Source organism: Chaetura pelagica, unplaced genomic scaffold (assembly GCF_000747805.2).
Source record: "Chaetura pelagica isolate M959 unplaced genomic scaffold, ChaPel_1.0 scaffold222, whole genome shotgun sequence".
In the NCBI taxonomy this organism is placed as follows: Eukaryota; Metazoa; Chordata; class Aves; order Apodiformes; family Apodidae; genus Chaetura; species Chaetura pelagica.
In genome coordinates this window covers 5,609,106-5,626,481 of record NW_009952711.1, presented here as the reverse complement: position 1 = coordinate 5,626,481, position 17,376 = coordinate 5,609,106, and the positions used below count along the sequence as shown (strand labels likewise).

Sequence of the window (17,376 nt, the reverse complement as noted above, 5' to 3'; positions counted from 1 at the left end):
AAAAAAGAAAAAAAAAGGCTTTACCTCAATTGCATCTTTTCCCAAAATAGAAAAATGCTTCTGTTAGCAACAATGCCTTCATGGCAAATGTGTAACCAAGGTGTTACTCAAGGCAGGAAAGCTACCAGAAAACATGTTAGCTCAGCTTTCGAAGTGCATTTACTTATCACTAACACAGAATTTGCAAAGAGCCCCTCTATTACCTTTCCCATACAACTATCACAAGTGGTAACATGATCCCCAAAATGCTAATTTAAAAAACCTCAGGAGAAATTAGGTTAACATTTTGATCACAGCATCTGGATTGTTATTTAACAAAGGAAGAAAATAATAAGATTTGGGTTGGTTTTTTTTTTTTAAAAAAAAGGGGGGGGGAAGAAAAGAAATGTAACTAGCCCTGTACAGCAAATGTTTTCTTCTGTCCACTCTGAAGTCTCTTTCATGTGCTAATGGTGGCATTTTTTTAAACTCTTCCCCTTTGACTTACTCAGACCTTTAAGGACCTCACACATCTAATGGTTCCTCACATTTACCAAGAACAATCGAGAGAGGTCTGGGGGTTGACATGCAGTATGATTAATGGACAATGTTGATTTAATTTCCTACAACAGGAGTTTTCTCTAAGCTTTCTCCAAGGAGCAGTTTCTTTGCAATCCAGGACCTAAGTATTTTACTAATGAAGTCCAATAAATAGCAAATTAAATAATGCTGTCTCCCAGAGACAGCTCATTTCTCTCTCATTTCAGGAAAAAAGACGAAAAAAAACCAACCAAAACAATCACCCTATTTAAAGTTCGGTTTAAATATTTTAAAAGGTTGTATAGCAGTAATTGAAATGGTTTTTGCAGGGTTTTTTTGTTTGTTTGTTTAGTTCGGTTTATTTTGTTTTGTTTAAGAAACTTGAACAATTATCTGGTCATTCCTGAAATGCTTGTTATTTTTTCCCTCTTTAAACAGGGTACACATTTCGCTTAATTTCCACCTCCAAGAAATAAATCTGTATTCACTCTTACATTTTAGCCATTACATGTATAATACTACTATGTAGTCCTTGTAATACTTAGAAACATTTCAAAAGCCACTTTGAGGAGTTTTATCTTAAATAATTTACAACTTTTGTGATGTAAAGAGTGATCAGTATGTCCTTTTCATGAAGCAAATTTTAACCTTCAGCTCCAGCAAACGAACAATGAAACACTATTTGTATACATCTTAACTGTTACTCAATCAACATGACACAATCTCCCAACTGAATTCCCACACAGGTTTAAGGTTTAAATGGTGGAATTTCTGTCCCGAGAATAGAGAGCAGCAGAGGGCATTTCCTGCAAGATTCTAATTACTTTCCCACCACTGAAAATTTTACCTTTAGACACTTTGAAGATGACACATTTTGCCTTACTATAGGCTGGCAAGTTATCTTGCCAGAGTTCAAAAAAACCTCCCCCTCCTACTTCCAAGGCTTTGCAGCACCCTTGATTCCAGTTCTTCAAATTGTGACACAAGGAGTCTGATGCTCTGAAAGAAACATTGGCATCTGAGTTACGAGGAGAGTTGACAGAGAGACAGAAAGTCTCTAAAAACAGTCAAAAACTCTCCATGATACTCAAGTGGACTCATGAAACATAATCTCTCCTGTTGCCTTAGTAAAGCCTGTATCTTTACATTTTTACATCTAAAATTGCTACAAGGCATTGTCCCATGAAATAATGAAACTTCCCTCATTCTGACAGCTCCCACTATTGCTTTAGTGAGCCAGGCTTAACTGGTTTTAGCATTCTATTTTTTAAAGTATTTCAGTCTTTATTGAATCTTTATCATTCAATCTATTCTGCACTTATATTTCTCCTCTCGTACACCATATCCTTACTCTTTAAAGAGCCACTAGCTTGGGAACTTAGAACATATTACTGCAAAAGTCAGGGCATGTTTAAATGAGGATGTCAGGATGATTTTCCCAGATAAATGGGTTCAAACTGGAACAGTTCAGAGAGCATGTTCAAGGAGGTTACATGAAAATATATTGGACAATCCTCCCAACACACCATCTACCTGTTCCTGAAAGATCTTGACTAAGAGAGCAAGAATGCATCCTTCTGATACATGATCAAGTGCTTAGCATGTAGAGAAATCAGTATTTTACCATTATTTTTAGAACCATTTCATGACTCTGCAGTTAATGCAAAGAAATCCTAGAGATTCCTCTTCAAGTGTCTGTCATATGGAACATTTTAATCAACAGCAAAACCAGTTATGCCGCTAATGCAGATGTTACAGATTTCAGTATTCTGGCACCTACTGAAGTTGATTACTGGCTAACTCAGTAATCTATTGAGAGGCTTGATGGCATAATTCACAACTTACAAACACATTAAGCATTAATTAAAGCTTTCCACTACAAATGAACAGTATGAAAATAACATTTACTTTCAAAAAAAAGGAAAACATGGACAGAAGCCACTGTGATGTTATTTTAAAAAGAATTGACCAATTCAATTTCTTTAATAGAGGCAAATTTAAATCAGAAATAATAGATTACTAAGTTGTTTTTTTTAAAAGAACGAAAAAAAGTGAAAATATGTAATTATGATACAAATCTGCAACATCGCACAGCGCACAAGAAATAACTGCAGAACTACACAGGAAGGAAAGCACTACATTTTTAGAGATGTGGCACTTGAACTGCATAATAACTATGTGGCATTAGCAGCTGATAGTTCACTGGCCTCTCCTCAGCAAATCTGCTCTGCACAAGCTGATATTTATCTCGGATTCCCGCTCAGTCGTGTGTAAGAGTGCTTAAATAAAGCAGAGCCAAAGACACAGTTGCTGGAATGGGTGCCATGCTAATAAGCACCAACAAAGGGCCGTAGTTCAGTTCCAGCTTCAGTTATTCTCGGTAAGAATTCAATTTACAACCTGAGTGAATCAACCTTTCAGAGCAGTGTAGTATTTCGCTTCCATAAGGGAGGCATGAACCAGTGGGTCAGTCTGCAAATCAGTTTCTCTGGTCAGCTCATGTCAGAATATTAGCACTGTGCAGCCTCCTGATGTTCCCTGCTGGCTTGTCCTGGTACACGTCAAGCTGCACATGGACCCACAAGTGCATAATCAGAAACGCTGGACAAGACAGAAGTTTGATTCCTCTCCTGACTCTGCCACCCAACCTAGTTCTTGCACAAGCAAGAACAGGAAATCCGAATCTAAAAGGAGCTCTCTGCTACAAACATAAATGGAGAAATTACTAGCACTGACATATATTTGAAACAAAACATGACAGTTTGTAAAGTCCAACAAAAAAACAGAACAAAAATCAGTTTGATCTCTATTTACACTTACAGCCTGTACAAGCAATAAGGTTTCTTATATAAAAGAGGTAAAAGTTCATAAAAAGCAGCATTTGCTTTGATATTTTGCAGGTAAAATAAGTTTCAGAGTAATAAAGCCCCCTCCTTTCCCTCTTTTAATCTACAAGGGTTTCTCTCCTTTCAGTTTTAAACCCTGAAAGAAAAAAACAAACAAGGAAAACACGATATGCAGAGATGCCACATCTGGATTTGGCAGACAGGCTCATTCAGAGTGGTCACAGGTTTGATTTCGTGATTATGAAGCAAGGAAAGTGTCTCTCTTCTTTATTGACATGTAGTAGAAGCAGACTATCCTATCAGGACTAGGCGAGAGCTGGGGTTAAATACAAATATACATAAATTGCCATGTCTGCGAAAGAGAAAGAGGTCACAGTTGGCCGAGGAAGAGCTTGCTTTTAAACATGCCCAGCCTGCTTCTAAGGGGCTTGGGTTTATTACTGTGCAATATGACCAATTCCTCCTCCTCTCTCTCAGCAAATCCCTCATGTTTTGGCTGATAAGTAGTAGTAGCAAGCCTGTTCCACACAATCAGGAGAACTGACAGATAAGAGGTTTAGTTTAAGGATGTAATCAGCATGAGTAAACACTAGACTGACCCAGCTGTAAACAGTGGAAATAAATGATAATATTTGTCCTGGTCACCTACTGAGCTATTAGACACTTTTCACCACCTTACAATGTAAATATAATGGCTACAGTATACACATAATACAGTGCTATCCTCTAGTTTTCCAGGGTAGAAAACTGTGGGTTTAGTTGACCTTTATCAAGAACTAAAGCAATTTCTGATTTATTTTTTTAAACATAGAAGGGGTTTGTTGAAATCAACATTTCATTAACTGTGAACATCTGATCTGATATAAAATACCTCAAACAGAAATTAAGTATATCTGTAATACTGGATTGTATTTTATTGAATGCCATTAGAGAACAGTTAACTACAATACACAGTTTTTAAAAAGAGTGTTGAGGGAGAAAATCTGTGTTTCTTTCACAACATTTCATGAAACTGTAAGAATGCCTGGCTCTTGAATCTGTATGGGAATCCCAAGCTATATTTCAATAGTAACTTATAACCAAAAACCAGTGTTAATTCCCACAATCACAATTTGGGACACGCCCCTATAAGTATGAGAGACTACATTTTGACACCAACAAAACCTGAGATAAAACTGAAATTACAGCCCAAGCTCTCAGAAATAACTCCATTAACACATTTAATGCTCTTACACTATTCCTTCTCAATATTGCAGCATTTGCAATTCCTAATGACAAAGATGTCATCAAAGCTGTCAAAGATGTCATTAAGTTTTTAAAATTTACACTTTTCTAGCATATCCACTTGCAATATGGTGCAAATGATACGACTGAGTCGTATCTGACTGTCATATATACTGCTTTAAGAAACTTCATGAGCACTTCTACAGAATTATTAGAAAATACTTCAGTGACATGCATCAGGCAGTTTAATTGGAGAAATTCTTTGCATTGACTCTTCCTACACACCTTTATTCAATTTCTGTTACTGTAGAACCACCTTGTCATCTTTGCTGCCCTGGACTGAAGCTTTGTTATAATCATGGTTGTAAAGCAACATAAATAGATCCAGGGGAAATTAAACAACTGAAGGCCAAGTCTCTGGGAGAATGCTAAGTGTAGCAGGTACTCAGCTAATTCTCCAGTGCAAGCCCTCTTTTCAGAGGAGAGTGCCATGCAGGGCCACAAAATGTGTGTGTCATTTAGACTTTGACTAATTCTTCACCTTGCCCAAGTCAAGGAGAGCAGGGAAATGCACTTTTCCTTATTTCTCCTCTCATCAACTGGAAAGAGGTAGGACATGGAAGAGCTTTCAGGCTCAGGGAATTTTTCTGATTGAGATCAGACTTTTTTGAGTATATCACATGAGTCTGACAGAATTTCATTATTTTTTCAAAAGAACTAGACTGTGGCAGGGAAAATGCCACTGGGTAATGTAAAAGTGGAACACCTGGAGAAGCAGCAAGGGCTTGTGATGCCCCTCATGCTGCACAGCTTAGATGACTCAAGTCAGCACAGAAGCAGATTTTTCAGAGAAAGCTTGCAAGCTCTCCAAGCTTCAGCAGAATAAGGAACCTTTTTTTAAAAAAAAAAAAAATATATTAAAATTTAGGTTTTTTTAATTTTTGAAGCAGATGCACTCCATTTCATGGCCACCAAATTACTTGGCAGCTTCTGCCCAGTGCCCTGCAGCCTCCAAGTGCCCCAGGGCCTGGGAAGCCTTCAGTGCTCCTGAGGGCTGCAGGCTCTCTTGGGAAAGGGTCTCCACCAGGCAAAGGCCAAGGTCTGTGGGCTCCCACGCTCAAGGCCTTCTCACCAAAGCTAACAGACCAGTTTTTCCATCCCCTGAGGTGTCTGGTTATTTTCCTGCAGTATCATATTGTATGCAACAGAAACAAAGAGCACCTAAGGGGCACACATCCCTGCCACAGCCTGCTTGCCTCAGGGCTTCGTGTGCACTTATGGAGACCCCAGGTTAGCCTTGTCACCCAAGTGCATCCTCACTGTAACTACCACAGCTCAACATGGTACAGCTCCCAACAGCAGTTATGGCAGGGTGAATAAATAGAGTGAATTCTTGCTTTCTCCCCTTCCTCCAAGCGTAGAAGGTGTTAATGGCACAATAACATATTGCAAGAAGCAGTGGAACTCATTTAATTAATTACTAGCATGATAAGAACTGAAAAATAAATTTTAAAAGTTCAGATTTGGAGCCTTCCAGGTAGCTTGAAGAACAGTGTTCTTGTGCTACAACCTCAGAATCGATCATGCTTTCTTGAGTTTGTTAAATAAGAAGCTAATTTTATTTTATTCTCCCTAGATGCAGATTCCAGGTGAGATTACAGGCATTACAACCTAGTTATGAAGAGTTCCTGGCTCTGAGAAGCCAGGTGGCAGACTGCTGAGTCACTGCCCTTCTTGCATAGGTTCCACCTTCTTACCTGCCATGTAGCAGGAAACAACGTGAGCTATGACAGGCAAACAGTCCACCTAGCACAGCACTGAGTACGAGCAACACTGAGGCAGAGAGGCATATGTGCATGCGTTAAGTACTCTTTGAAAAAAATTATTGGAAGACCTTTAAAGGGGGGGATTAGCTTCTCTGGACACTGCCTTTGTTTTAATTTTCAAGCTTTGCCAATCCCTCTGCTGTTGCACAGCAAGAAGGTTGCCCTACAAACTCATCCACCAACAAAACTCACTTCAACTTCTGAACAGGCTTATTCTGAAACATTTGAGAATCAGAACCTGAACCAGCAGACTCAACAAATCTCACAATGAAAGACTTTCTGTTGGGAAAACCTTCTAGACAGGAGGAAGCAAAGGAAGAATTAAAAATAGAGGCAAAAATGTATGGTATGCACCCAAGGCTCTGTTCCTGTGGCAAATTCAAGTGATAATGGAATTTTACACTGGACTAGGAAACTGCCCACTGTTGAAAAATAAATGCCAAGACCTTTAACACAAACAAATGTCTATGTGAAACTGTGGATATTTGTTTTGAGAATCCAAACAGCTAATTTAATTCTATTTACATGGTGAATATCATGCTAAATAACCCAGTTTAAAAATACACAGAAGTAACTGCATAGACCAACACTGAAGTAAGAGGCCAGTTCTCAAAAAACAAGTAGTAACAAGAGATCAATATTTATATTGCTTTATGTCATGTTCAGTTACTGCAACCTATTTTACACTAGCATTGCTGATTCTGCTTCACCTATCACATGTGCCCTCATCAAGTCCCAACAACATTTGCAAATCATTAACTGTAGTTATATCCATGCTATCAACAACTGATGCAATCAACAGTTCTTATAATATCAATGCTAATGTTCTCTTTGATCAAAGAGTATTATAAATTCTTATTTTGGCATGCACTTCAATTGCTACAGAGTAAGTGAACTGTCTTCTTTAACTACACAGATTCTGCACAATTGGCAGTTGTACCAACATTTGCAGAAAATTCCATGGAGAGATGTCACTACAAGTCCATCTGCAGTTTATCACTATGCAAGAGAACAGGGAATTGTCCAACAAGCTTAGGTCATGACAAACTAAGACATGATGAGGGAGTGTTTGGAAGTCATGTAACTTCAGTGGCAACCCATAATGCTTAAGAAACTACTCCTTTTGCCACTGGGAAGTACCTAATACTGTTAGCATATTCTACCAAATTAGGAATAACCTTTTCATTTGACCATTTTATTCAACATATATGAAACCAAAAATCTTAAACCACACCTTTCTACTTCAGGTTTCACACTAATTCTACTAATTCCTGTAGCTTATCATGAAGACATTATTTTAAAGAGACTGTCAATGAATCAGTAGTTTAGTGTTCTCAGGAGAGGCAGATGGATGGCAGAACATTAGTCCACAAAGCCTCTGTCCAGTTCATGAAGACTGTTTACCAGAGTCAAAACACCTAGAGTGGTGGCTCATCTATAAGAAATAATTTAGCATGCACAAATATTTCAGACAGGCAGCTTCTCAATAGGCAAACAGAGCAGGCAGACAGATACTGTCACTACAAGAAGTCTGTATTAACTTTCCAGGGTTCAACATATGTGATTATAGCAGTGGAAAATCATGACGTAATCAAATTTTTCTGTGCCAAGGGAGTTTTCAGCTAGCAAAGTGACACTGTGAAAGTTGTGATTTCCCAAACTCATTTTGCTCTTGTTTTCTCCTCTGTCCACATGCTGCCAGGAAATAAAAACTGAAAAACACACACATATAATATACATTCAAACAAAATTCAGTAAAATAATGTTTTACTCTGAGGAGGATTAGTGTACTGAGAACATCCACATAATGTAGATCACACAGTTAATAAAACTGTGCGACTGAAATGACCACTTTTTAACTGCATAACAAGAAACCAAAAAAAAAAAAAAAAAAAAAAAAGCACTTATGTAGACACCATATCCCTTCAACCCACTGCTCTTTTGTCTCACAGCTCTGTTAAACAGTTGGCTGCTGCCAGATGCTCTACCTAGAAATGGTCACAGATGGTCAGTTGTCCAGTTAACAGACCAGAATGCTCTCCTCAAATCTCCCCTAAAATAGTATCTCAACTGTATGCAGCAGATGAGAAGAGCTGAGCATGGTCAAGAGGCCATTCGACCTAGTTAAGATGGCAGGTCAATTTTGATAATTTGGTCAAGATTAATTCTCCACACTACCCAACACATTTAAACACTACACATCAAGTCCTATATTACTTTTGCTAATTACATTATAGATCACATCTTTCAATGCAATAAATTTGCCATTCCATACATAAACACCTTCCACCTAGGGATGACACCAGCACACTTGCACTGCTACACATCAGAAGAGCTACAGGAAGGAACAGAGTCAGGTGATCAGTGAAAAGACTCCAGTGAGACTCAGCAAATTCTGTGTCCTAATGTTCATGATCAGTCCTGCAAATACTCACCAGTATTCCTCAAAAGTCTTAACAGGATAACAACATGAACAAGGGCTACTTGCTACTACAGTGAGCAAGCAGTGCTTTTTGTGCAATATAGCTGTGACAAAGACTACAAATAACAGAAACAGGCTAGAAATATTAGAGAAAAATCTTTGGTATTTTGTATTAATATTTTACAGTTACAAGATCAGGCATAAATATAGAAAAGCTGAAAAAACTGCCTATTAATACTTGCAGTATTAACTAACCATAAGTTGTGTATCTTGTCATAAGCAGTTGGGAGTCCTTTTTCAAACTTACTCAAGACTGACAAGATCTGGTTTTCTAAACGTTGTGCAACACATATTTTGGCAGAGGATTATACCATCAGCAGCATTACTCAAACTAGCAAAGCTTATTGCTGACAAAATAGATGGGCAAACCTAACATTGCTGCCTTACAGGCAGCTCTCCAAGATGTCTTTTGACTTTGCTATCTTCCAGAACAGTTAAGAAATATTTTATATACTCACCTAAACCACTGACAGTGTACTCAAGATCACTGGCATCCAACAGAATTGGTCCACTCTCCTGCTGGCCTTCTTCCTTGTAATACAGCTTGTACCCCTGAATAGCTGCAGTGTCCTCTGAGTCCTGTTGCCACTGTACTGTGATGGTTGTGCAGTTTATTGGCTCCAAACGCAGCTCAGGAGACTTTGGTGCTGGTTTTAGAGAAATACATAGAATATTCTTATGTTCTAGAAACAACTAATCTTCATGCAAAAATCTCTGTGCCCATCAGGCAAAGTTTACTCAAGACTTTGATTCTAGCTCATCTGTGTACTCACATAATTATTTCTCTATTATGACTCCCCCCTATAAGCTCATCAAACAACTTAATTTAGGATAAATCAGAATTGAAACACTTTTAAATTCTGCATCTTAATAAATAAATTGTACACGGTAGTTATTTTCAAAGAAAAATTTAAATCCTCTAAAGACAGTTTTAGATTTAGCTCCTTTTTTTTTAAAGTGAGCCAGAGCAAATGCAATTAACAGTAACACCACACTTCATCAAGTGCTAATAATTCACTCTAGTAGTCAAAACTGAATGAAATCCAAAGTGGATGGACATGGATTACAGCTAAGAGATAAAGTTATTAACTAAAATCTACATTTTGTCAATATATTAATGCACAGTTGAATCCTCTGCTGAATGACATTACTACATAATAATGAAATCCAAAGTTCAATTATAACAACATCACTAAGACTTCAAATATCAAGTCAATTTGTATATTCAAAATGTGCATTTTGTTCCTAATCAGACACACATCAACACAGATCCCTTAAGTACTTGTACGCACTGCTAATGTGGAACATCCCATTTTGCAAAAAGGTATTTTACACTGAACAACAATGGGATTTAGGGTTGGTGGATTTTTGAAAAATTACATAGAAAAGAATAAAACTTATCATTGGAAACAATCCCAGAAGCTAAAACACTTGAGCAGCTCACAAAATGAAATTAAGTTTCCTGCCACCATGTGAAATATGTCAAAATCAACACATGGAAACAATCAAAGACTGACACCAGAATAATTAGCTTTTCCTTCTGCTTTCACATCTGCTTTCATAAGACAGATTAGGTCATCTTCAACTTTTGAGCCTGAAACTATGTATTATCTGCATTTAATTTATTAAAGGAATCATAAGGTTTTGAAGATTATGCACAAAATCATGTTTCTTTTCTAAATTAGAAGAACAAGAATACATAATGGGAAAATCTATTTCACATCCTTGTACTACCTGTCAGAAAAAACCTGTAGCTTTCTGCTGAAGCCTGCAACTGACCCCATCTCCAACTGATGGTAATGTGAAGAATTACCTTTCACACTTGTAGCTTTGGGGGTCCGGTGGGAAGTCCACAAAGATGCCTCTCCCCAGCCAATCCTTGTTGCAGCAGTGATACGAACCAAGTACACACTGTCAGGTCTCAAGCCTTCGAGGAGATACTCATCTGAAGTCCCTGGAAGCTCCAAGACCTGAATTTTGGTCTCTGTGCTGAGGCGGAAGGACAGGCGGTACAGCACCACCTGACCTCTCCTGTACTTGGCAGGAATTGGCAGCCAAGAGATGAGAATATCTGTGGGACTCCTGCTTGTCAAACTAATTTCAGGAGCTCTCAAGGGAACTAAAAAGAAAAAGACAAAGCTTTTTTGCTCAGAGAAGAGAAATAGAAAATTCTCATCTGACACCTTAGCCTATGATGAGTAAATCATCCACCAAGCTTTATAGGTTGTTTATTTTAAGGGTAACCTGACACTGCTCATACTTTCCACCTCTTACACGCAGTACAGCCTTAACATGCTCCTTTCTGTAAGGCCCTCAAAATCTTCTCTTATTTCTGCCAGCAGTAATCAAAGGCAGTCAACACCTTACTGTCTGATAAACTGATAGCACATCAAGGTAGATGCAGCAGCTTAAACTAAGAGTCTAGACAACAACCTGTACCGTTGAGGACTCAGTGCATGTTTTCTTCTGCCCATCATGTAATAAGGGTTGCAACTCCTGGCAAAGTGACAGGCAGACAACTGGAACTGGCAATGTTCCATGTTGCCAAAGCTTAACCCTGTCAGAATTTATTTATCAGTCCTAATGAACTACACTAAACAGTTTGTTGTTGCCGTGATGTTCAGTTCAATTAAATCACTGCACAGAAATAAGTCAGTAGGGTCTTGTTTTTTTCCTCCAAAATTTGAAAAAGGTGCAGTGGGTGTGCAGTTCAATTCACATGTCAGACGACCAAGATAAAGCCATAGAGACTGAATCCTAAATCCTAGGCTATCATCGAAATCTCAACACTGAGGAAGTTCTTAAAAGATCTGGAATAGTTATTTACAAGAGTTAATGAAACGTCTTTCAACACAAAGAAAGACACCATGTAATATACAATGTTGCCTTGTCAGAATGTTATTTGATTCTCATACTTTTCATTAGCTGGCTCAGTCTTACATTGCATATATCCAGAAGTCTCACTGATGCCAACTGAAATTTGGGACCCTCAAAAGTAGTTAGCACTGGACCGCACACTTCCATTCAGTGCAAATAAAAATGTTCACCTAAATCAGAGGTATTTGTCTTACCATCTTCAAGGGTGTGCTGAGTCACATGATCCGACATCTGACTGGCTCCCAGGGGCATATAAGCTACAATATAGAAGGTGTAGTTGCTGGCTGGTTCCAAGTCATCAATAATGTAATGGGTTGTATCATTTCCAATAACCACTTGGTACTCTTCATTATTTAAACCTGACATAAAACAAAAGTTAGACAAACAAAAATTCCTGGCCATCCCTAAACATAACAGTATCTTGGCTTTAAGATCTTACAAAGTTATTTCATGCAAGATCTTCCTCAGCCTACCTCTATTTCTTCAGCCTTAAGTGAAAGCTCTTTCATGCACAGGAGTAACTGTGTCCTGCTGTTGTGCAGATTATGGTATTTCAGGATTTTCCTGAATAATGGATGCTGAATGCAATTCTAAACTCTATTTAAAATTAGTCACAACAAACTGTGCCCAATGTACAGTAACACAACAGACAAGCTCTAATAGCCTTATCATTCATAGTGAGCTCCTAAATCTACTTGTTTAGAGACAGGGAGGTTTTTTCCAAAACCTATTTACAGAGCCTTTCTATAGCAGACTGCAAGGAATGCCAGAGCTCCACTCCATTAAAAACAAAACAAACACCCCCAAAAAAAGAAACAAACAGAAAGAATTTATTCAGCAAAAGGATCTCATTTTAGCCCTGTGAATTCTATTACATTTGATTGACACGTTTTTTTCTTTAATTTGGAGAAAGGCCAATAAGAACAGACCAGAATGAGCTTCAAAAATGTTTGGGTCCTTAGTAAGCTGTTAAAAATAAAAAAATAAATAAAATTCTCAGCAATTCACATTAAAATAGGCATAGCAATGCATGCAGCAGTCCTTGTCTTTGTTGGGCTTTATTCCTATAGAGGAAGGCTATAAAGTGGAATAAGTTTGGTGAAAGCTGCTGTGTTCGCGAACAATTCACTCCAAGTGCATGTCAACTCAATCAAAACTCTGTAAGAGCCAGCTCCTTCTCTTCACAACTGAATTTATAAACAAAACGAAAGGCAAATTCCACCATTAAGTTTTCCCACATTTATGAATTAACTTGATAGCATTTTAATTAGACAAGATTACGAGCATCTCACAACAGACTAGTTAATGGCTTGTTAATTAGGAATTGCAAGGCACGATTTCTGACCTGCTAAACAAGATCCTTGAGCTCAAATTAAAAGGACTTGTTCTCTCATTGAATGGATTGCTAGGCCTCATGCAGAGGCCCTAATGAAACAGCCATAATAGAGAACAAGGCTTGCCTTCCACCACAATCAGTGTTCCCTTTGTGCCTTTTCTAAATCACTAACAAGGAATTAACACACTCCAGCATGCACGCTCATCAGACCCTTATTCTTCTTGCTACTATGACCCCGATTTGAATGTAAAGTATTCTGCTTAAAGAAACAAAAAACAAAAACACAAAAACCCCACCTGTTAGTTTCTTCAACTAACTTGATTAAAACACTAACCTTTTTTTTTTTTTTTTTCTTTTCTGAGTACAGAAGAGGACCTGAACCTGTTTTTACAGTGAAACATCAGAATACTCAAGTTGTGAAATTTTTAAACAAAGAGTGCTGGAATCTTTTGTATTCAAAGCACCTACCACATTGCGAAGCCTAAAGGAAAAAAAAAAATCTACAAAACTGCACAGGATCACTATGTAATTTTAGTATTATCCCATTTTCCTTTCTGTTTAAAGTTTATGGAATCAAACATCGGTATCACTTAGGAGACTTAGAAAGCACTGTTTTCCTTTAGGAATAAAACGTTCCTTACTCATTTTGAGAAATGTGGTCCCTAACTAAAACAGGAGAGCAAATTATTATCATAAATGTATAAAGTAAAAGGTTACACATGAAAAGCTTTAATCATGTCAGATACACTCTGAGGTAATTTTCATTAGGGTCTGAAACAGAATATGAGGGACTGGGTAAAGACAGGCTGGAAAGAATAATGGAAGCAAAACATTAATAAAATGTACATTAATACATAATTATCCAGAAGTCTTACACAGTAAACAAGGTGTTAAAAAAGTCAACAGTCTATGTTAGCATCTCTGTGACCTGGTATGGTGTGAATGTCATCAAAAGATTTTCCTTAATATTTAACTTGCATTTCTTTAAATATAGTTGCTGCTAAATTTAATTAGACTGCGATGTGATACTTTCTCACAAAGGCATTTTCTTACGTTTTTAATAACACCTCTGATATGTGGGCAACATCCTCAGGAAGGTTTACAAACTATCAGTCAGAAATAAATTATTTTTACAGAAGTGCAGTTCACCAGCTTTGAAGCTCAACATTTTTCTACAAAATTAGACATAAGTATTTTATGTCCTGATGTAGATCTTCTGGTAATACCCAATCACATTATCAAAGAAAAAATGCACACAGATCACCTACATTTTTATTCCCACCACTGTAATTATTCCTCTCAGCACAGCCCTCTCCACTTTCCCCAAGTGGATTTCTTCACTAATGAGCAAGGATGCACAACAGCACCACATTAAATAAATAATACAAAACAGTCTGGAAAGATGAAAAAAATGGGTCTTTTTGAAAGCAAGGTCAAATAAGTCAGTTTTTTGGTTGCTTAATTTTATTTTGTTTTGGTTTTTAAACCAAGGCAAGCTACAATCTCCTTTCACAAGATACAACCTTTGCATAAGTAATTAAATGAAGCAGATTGCAAAACGATTTTGCAGATAACACATTTCAGAAAATGCCTCCTTTCACTAGTGTGCAAGGGTATTTCCTGCACAATTACACACTTCCCTAGGGATACTTTTCTTTGAAGTTACCCAGTCTCTGCTCTACACTGACACTGGACATGCAATTACCCAGATAACTTATCTATGGTCACTTTATTTGTATTAGCTTTAGGAAGGGGCTGTGAGCACAATACCTCAGTGACTCAAAGTGTAAGGGGTAATTTCCCATACCTCTTGTCCTCATTATCTTTTAAAACTCCTGCCTTCCTTCAGACAAAATTCTCTAGTGTCCTGAAATACCCCACTTACAACAGCAAAGGAAGCTATTCCTGCATCAGTATTAAGAGTAATAAGCTGTCCTTCCTGGCTTCTGCTGAGCAGATGGTAGACTGGTATTCCACACGGAGCTGAGCATCTGCAGTCCTATCCTTGAATAAACCACTTACTGAATAGAAATGGAAAAAGAAATCACTCCTAGCAAAGAGAACTGCATTGCAGCTTAGTTTAAGCCATGCACCTAAACTTTCAAGTAATTTGGCAATTTCTGATGCTTATGAAAAATTCTTGTTTCCTACCACATAAAAAATCACCTTAAAGCAATTTCATAATACTAAGGGGTTTTTTAATGCCTGATTACTAATTTTTACTCTAACTATCCATTGCCTTTTATATATTATTTATATATCATTTATATATAATTTCAGAGACTAGGCTAAACTGTTCACAGCTAGTTTGACTATACTTTATAGGAGACCAAGAGCAGATTTTACCATTCAGCCAACATTCATCCCAATAAAGTATCAGCTATTCTACTCCAAAATATAAGGAAGCCACTGAAGTCACAAGAATTTGAGGATCTAGACAAAAGAGCTGTCTCTGGTGAAAAGTTCAACCCTGTAGCCCTCCAGGATCCTTTTGTTTGCTGCATCCTTCCCTGCCAAGCCACCCAAGGAAGAGAGTAGACAGAAGCTCCTGCTGAGGACAGAAGTAAACCCAGAGAGTTCTATGGAGGCCCAGGTTTTAAAGTCCATTCCTAACTCCAAAGTCAGTCCCACAAATGAGATGATGAGGCAAAAGCATTTCTCCCCAAGCATACCTGTTGATCACAATATGCATTTATATGCTGGTATGCTCTGATACAGCCCTGCTTATGAACCATTAAAATCTGACAGTCTTTGCAAGGGCATTCAAGTTCTTACCAGATAGAAGTAATTAAGTAGTATTTAAAATAAACTGCTTACCTTCTGCTTTCATGTAATGCACGGAGTATGCAATCACTTTGTCTGAATTATACAGTGGCCTCTCCCATGCTAGCAGGATCGCTGAGCTTGACATGGTTTCAGCATGAACATTGTAAGGTGCACTGGGTCTGTCTTCTGACATAACTACAGTAAGTCTGGCCCTGGAGAGAACAGATCCCTGGCTATTCTCAGCCATGCACTGATAAATGGCGTCATCTTCAGGAATGATCTGGTTAATCACCAATTTACTGAATCCAAAAAGAAAGAAAAGAAGGAAAAAAGTTTAACTTGGATACATTTTGCTCTACAGAACGCAACAAGTTGTTTGCCTCTGCTTCATGAGTTTAGTATAATTGACTTACACACCAACTCTAATAGAAGAGTGGATGTGGAAATGGAGCCATGAAAGTTGGCAAGTTGAAGTGTTCCTCAAAACCTGACACCTTTATGTTTTTGCCTGCAAAGCCAGGCACAGTGAAAACAAACCTGTAAATCTATTCCCTGCCTGCAAAAATCAAAACTTTAGGGTTGTAATTTATTAACCACCTCTTTAAGATGACCTGTTCACTCTACAGTACTGAAACTGAGCCTCAAACTACTAGCAAGATTCTGGTCTCCGCTACACTATTATAAATCTAGAAAAATTCCTCCCCAGGTAAGGCAGTGATCTCAAAAGCTTGGCTGAGGATTTTAAGTCCTGACTAATCTGCATTCCTACTGCCAAAGAAATGTCCATAACTACATTTAACATCCAGTTTCATGTTGGCTTGAGCTATCTTGCTTGGCTGTATTTAGTTACTGGAATGTCGTCCTTTGGTAGCACATCACTAGCACAGCTCTCATACAGCAGTTGTACTCTTACCTGTTGTACATTTTTATTCTACCATTGGAGTGTATTCTCCTTCCATTTTTTAACCATGAAATTTTGGGGGCAGGATTTCCTTCTGCCTGACAGGCAAAACGAGCAGTACCAGCTCTAGGCCTGGTTAAACTTTCTGGCCATTCCACAAATGAAGGTGGAGCTACAGAAAAGAAGGGGAAAGAAAAAACAAAACAAAAAAATCAAGCCTCCAAAAATGCAAGGATGGTGAGAATAATAGTGATTTTTCCACACACAAACCTCCTTAGGCCACTCAAGTACACATATACCCATGCAGAGAGCAAGTTCCATGTAAACAAAGCACACCTGTTTAAAGATACATGCTGTTTCCACAGATAGCAACATTTCTACACATCGTTGTTCATGCATTATATGAATATGAACAAATCCTAAACTTCAGCCTATAGCATACCACTCACAATATACATGTGTTACATATTTCTACTTTGTTCCAGGTTTCTTTTCTATGTTGAAAGCCTATCTTCTCAGAGCAAACCCTGCACCTGGGTATCTCCAAGTGCAAATGAACCTCTAGTTTATAACTCAAACGTTGAGTATCTGAGACTTCT

The 17,376-nt window shown here is 37.9% G+C and overlaps 1 protein-coding gene across 1 annotated transcript in view; it reads right to left on the bottom strand.

Annotated features, from left to right (window-relative positions):
- The window catches only part of PRTG (protogenin), a 93,641-nt gene that overhangs the window by 28,046 nt on the left and 48,219 nt on the right, over positions 1 to 17,376 (bottom strand). Inside the window, exons 10-14 of the mRNA XM_009994540.1 lie at positions 16,790 to 16,949; positions 15,928 to 16,175; positions 11,969 to 12,133; positions 10,711 to 11,016; positions 9,356 to 9,544 (exon numbers count right to left, since the gene is read on the bottom strand). Of these exons, the coding sequence (XP_009992842.1) occupies positions 9,356 to 9,544; positions 10,711 to 11,016; positions 11,969 to 12,133; positions 15,928 to 16,175; positions 16,790 to 16,949 (1,068 nt within the window). The remainder of the gene's footprint in view (positions 1 to 9,355; positions 9,545 to 10,710; positions 11,017 to 11,968; positions 12,134 to 15,927; positions 16,176 to 16,789; positions 16,950 to 17,376) is intronic.